Source organism: Taudactylus pleione, unplaced genomic scaffold, assembly GCF_031769625.1.
Source record: "Taudactylus pleione unplaced genomic scaffold, aTauple2 ptg000525l, whole genome shotgun sequence".
Classification (NCBI taxonomy): domain Eukaryota; kingdom Metazoa; phylum Chordata; class Amphibia; order Anura; family Myobatrachidae; genus Taudactylus; species Taudactylus pleione.
In genome coordinates, this window is record NW_028284927.1 from 186,669 (window position 1) to 190,919 (window position 4,251).

The 4,251-nt window shown below is 46.7% G+C and overlaps 1 protein-coding gene across 1 annotated transcript; it reads right to left on the bottom strand.

The window, feature by feature from the left end:
- Nucleotides 1-3,366: 3,366 nt before the first annotated feature.
- Nucleotides 3,367-4,038, bottom strand: LOC148501211 (N-acetyltransferase 8F1-like). Its single transcript, XM_088450805.1, has one exon. The coding sequence runs from the start codon at nt 4,036-4,038 to the stop codon at nt 3,367-3,369; it is 672 nt and encodes a 223-aa protein (XP_088306931.1).
- Between the last annotated feature and the right edge of the window lie 213 nt (nt 4,039-4,251).

A 4,251-nucleotide genomic window follows, 5' to 3' on the forward strand; every position in this document is an offset into this window, starting at 1 on the left:
CCCTCCCCAGCTTGAAACCCCTGGGTTCAGCTATGTGGGACATGTGGCAGTATCACCAGAGGTGGTGCTGGTGAGCAGCAGCAGATTCTGTGTGTGGCAGGACAGATCCGCCCACACAGAGTAGAAAAGCAGTGTGGGAAGATGTGTAATGGCTGCCATAGGACCAGAGCCCAGGTGAGGCTGCTGGTGGACACAGTCAGACAGTCCAGGTGGGACTGCAGTGTGAGTGAAGCAGACCAGGTGGTCAGGATCATACCTGCAAGGAGGCAAGCAGATCCATATACCTCTGACACTGTCCTTGTGAGAGGCGGCAGCCAACAAGCTAAGGAAGCTATACCAGGCCAGGAGGCCAGTGTCCAGTCCTGCATGTGGCAGGAAGGACCACAAATCTCAGAGACTGTGAGAGACTTTCATGCAGTTTAGCTACTTCTATAGAGAGGGTTCAAGAAGTGAGCTAGTGCCCTAAGAAAGGGCTAGGTTGGTTATTATTTTATTTCTGTTTCCTGATGTCCATGCTGAAGTAAAAGTACAATTTTTCATTTGTTTTACTGGAATGCAATGTGTGGACTAATTCTGCACCTAATCACTGCACCACTAGCACCAATCTACCAAGCTAATAACCCCAAGATGTCACAGTGGCTGCAGGGAATTTTTGTTTGAGGATCCTAAGTCTCCTTGCTATAGTGTCCATCTCCTATATTTTATGTATTGCGCTCTCCCTTGTCTGTGTATTCTCTATTGTGCCCCTTCCCCATCTCTATGCTCTGTACATAACTTACCTTAGGGCTCCTTTTGGCTCCTCTTCACTTTTAGGCAACATCATTACATCAGCCCATAATTCTGCCATTAGCAGTGCACAGGTGCCAGAGAGAACCAGGATCCAGGCACTTCTTGCAGCTGGTTACCAAGTACAGGAACCACCAGAGCAATGATGGGTCACACCAATTACACCATTCTAGCTGCCGTCCTAGTTATAGCTCTACATTGTACCAATGGTTCTACGGTCCAGATCCCCCCAATTCTGACTATATACAATGACGTCCCCTCATCTGATACAGTAACAGTATTATGTTGTGCTACTTACTATTCCTACACATTCTATGCAATTCATTCACACTGATAAAGTAACATCATGCATTATAATTGGACGTTGATGCTTCCTATGCACAGGCTATCTGTAGCAGTGATTGGCCAGAATAATCAGTGCTGTCAGTCTGTGAGCTGTGCCCCACATGCAGCGAGATGGATGAATTCTTGAATTAATTACCATGTGCCCCTGGCCCCCTCTATCAGATCAGGTGTGTGCACTTCCTTATACCCTGGAGAGGCAGCACAGCAATGAACATCCCTTTGCGGGTAGATAAAGGAAGATGAGTACAGTACAGAGTTACATCACCCTCCTTTGTGTCTGCAGCTGTGTCTTTGAATACTGCAAGCACCACCTCCCAGTGTCTTTCTGTCCTTTTGCATTTGTGATTCTGCTGACAGTTTGGTATATTTCCCTCTCTTTCTCTACCCCCCCAGGTGTGCCACTGCCTCCTCCCCACATGTGCCTCTGATCGCTTCCAACATATGTCACTGATCCCTCTCCCAATGTGTGCTTCTGGCCCCCTCCCCACATGTGTTTCTTCCTGCTTCCTATGTATGCCTCTGATTCTCACCTATGTTTGCCTCTGTCTAGTGGGATCTACATGTGTAAGATGGCAAGATTGGATTACTGACTTCAAAGCTCTACATAACCAGGGTCCAGGTTTCCTGAAGCATCTTCTGATTCCTTTCTGCCCCTCTTGCTTACTGCGATCTATAGATGAAGGACTATTAGACGTACTTAGAATCCCCCTTATTTAATTTGGGTGTAGAGCTTTTAGCCTTATGGCTCCAACTCTATAGAACACACCACCAGAGCAATGATGGGTCACCCCAATTACACCATTCTAGCTGCCGTCCTAGTTATAGCTCTACATTGTACCAATGGTTCTAATGTCCAGATCTCCCCAATTATAACAGTATTATGTTGTGCTACTTACTATTCCTACACATTCTACGCAATTCATTCACACTGATAAAGTAACATCATGCATTATAATTGGACGTTGATGCTTCCTATGCACAGGCTGTCTGTAGCATTGATTGGCTGGAATAATCAGTGCTGTCAGTCTGTGAGCTGTGCCCCACATGCAGCGAGATGGATGAATTCTTGAATTAATTACCATGTGCCCCTGGCTCCCTCTATCAGATCAGGTGTGTTCACTTTCCTATACCCTGGAGAGGCAGCACAGCAATGATCATCCCTGTGTGGGACCCGCCCCCCCTCCCCTTCCCCCCTAGCTCTACTTTCTGGCGGGACCTGTTAATGTCATCACACAGTATAAAGGAAGCAGCAAGATGAGTACAGTACAGAGATACATCACTCTCCTCTGTGTCTGCATGTGTGCCACTGTCCCCCCAGGTGTGCCACTGCCTCTTCCCCAGGTGTGCCACTGCCTCCTCCCCAGCTGTGCCACTGCCTCCCCCCAGGTGTAGCACTGCCTCCTCCCCAGGTGTAGCACTGCCTCCTCCCCAGGTGTGCCACTGCCCCCCTCCCCACATGTGCCTCTGATCCCCTCCAACATAAGGCACTGATCCCTCTCCCAATGTGTGCTTCCAGCCCCTCCCCACGTGTTTCTTCCTGCTTCCTATGTATACCTCTGATTGTCACCTATGTTTGCCTCTGTCTAGTGGGATCTACATATATAAGATGGCAAGATTGGATTACTGACCTCAAAGCTCTACATAACCAGAGTCCAGGTTTCCTGAAGCATCTTCTGATTCCTTTCTGCCCCTCTCACTTACTGCGATCTGTAGATGAAGGACTATGAGCCATACTTAGAATCCCCCTTACTTCATTTGGGGTGTAGAGCTTTTAGCCTTATGGCTCAGACTCTATAGAACTTGATTCCTCGCAGTTTGAGAGGCCTTCACTCTATTATCCTTCAGAAACAGGCATAAGACTCACCTGTACCTCACGCATTTCACTAATGTTTCTAAAAATGAAAATAAATACTTAGCTCTCCTTTCTGTATGCTATTACTAATTTAATGCAAATGTAAAACCTTTTGAGTCCTATTGTGACTTTTTACGTAGTTTGCAGATGATTTTATCATGGTTTAGCTCATTCCTGTAATAAAGGAAATCAGGTTATATAATGTGATCTGGATGTGCCTCATCTATTAGCACCAGTGTACATTAGTTCTGACTGTTCGAGATCTTTTAGGAACGTTTTGCTGTCCGTTACAGTTCATGGTAGAAGTAAATATACAAAATAGACTCTTTTTTTTTATATTTATTGCAATAAATCCAATAAACATGGAATAGTGTTAAGAAAAACTATTTGCTTTTCGGGATATCATATTTGTATATTACCCTGGTGATTGCAGCTGGTCTGTCTGTGAATTTGGACGAGGCCATGCTATGTGTGCACCTGAAGCCAATCTTCTCGTACAGCTTCTGGGCATTCACCTGAATTGTAGTGGTGGACAGGACCACGGCATCGCACCCTTTCTCCCGGGCAAAGCTAATCAATGTCCTACACAAGAGTTTAGCGATTCCTTTGCCTCTATGAGTACTAGCCACCGACATCCTCTTCAGCTCCATGTGTTTCTCTCCTCCGGGAAGATATGAGGGGATGGCGGCCACCATTCCTACCACCTCCCCAGCGGACTCCACCACCCAGAATCCATAACCTTCCCGCTGCAGATAATATCTCGTTATGTCCTTCAAGTCTTCCACCAAAGCATGCCTAGCGCAGGAGTGGAAAAATTGTCTCCCAGATAACCAGAGCATGACCAACACCGCAACCACATCTAAGATGGAGAGAAAGATGGACCCAATGGTCACCAATGGGAGCACAAACACCACCAGCAGGAGAAGCCAGTTGCGGGGCACCATTAAGGATTTGTGGAAGGCTGCAGTACTGTGCTCTTTGCAGCCACCAATAAAGATCCTTCTGACTGCCGGAAAGTCAGAGTCCTTGTACAGGCGGACATTGTAAGTGGACATAACGCTTCCCTGCCAAAGAGACAAAGTATAAGTTAGATCTACACAAGATGTTCTCCATCTGGGGACATACTGTAGGGTTTGTATTATGGCTCAGGGACAGGTGCTCCAGAGACTATACCCCAACCACAGGTTACATTACATGGCATCGAGAGGTCACCTTCTTTAACACTGAATCTGCTCTTGAAAGGAGCTCACTCCTTGATAAAGGTGGAC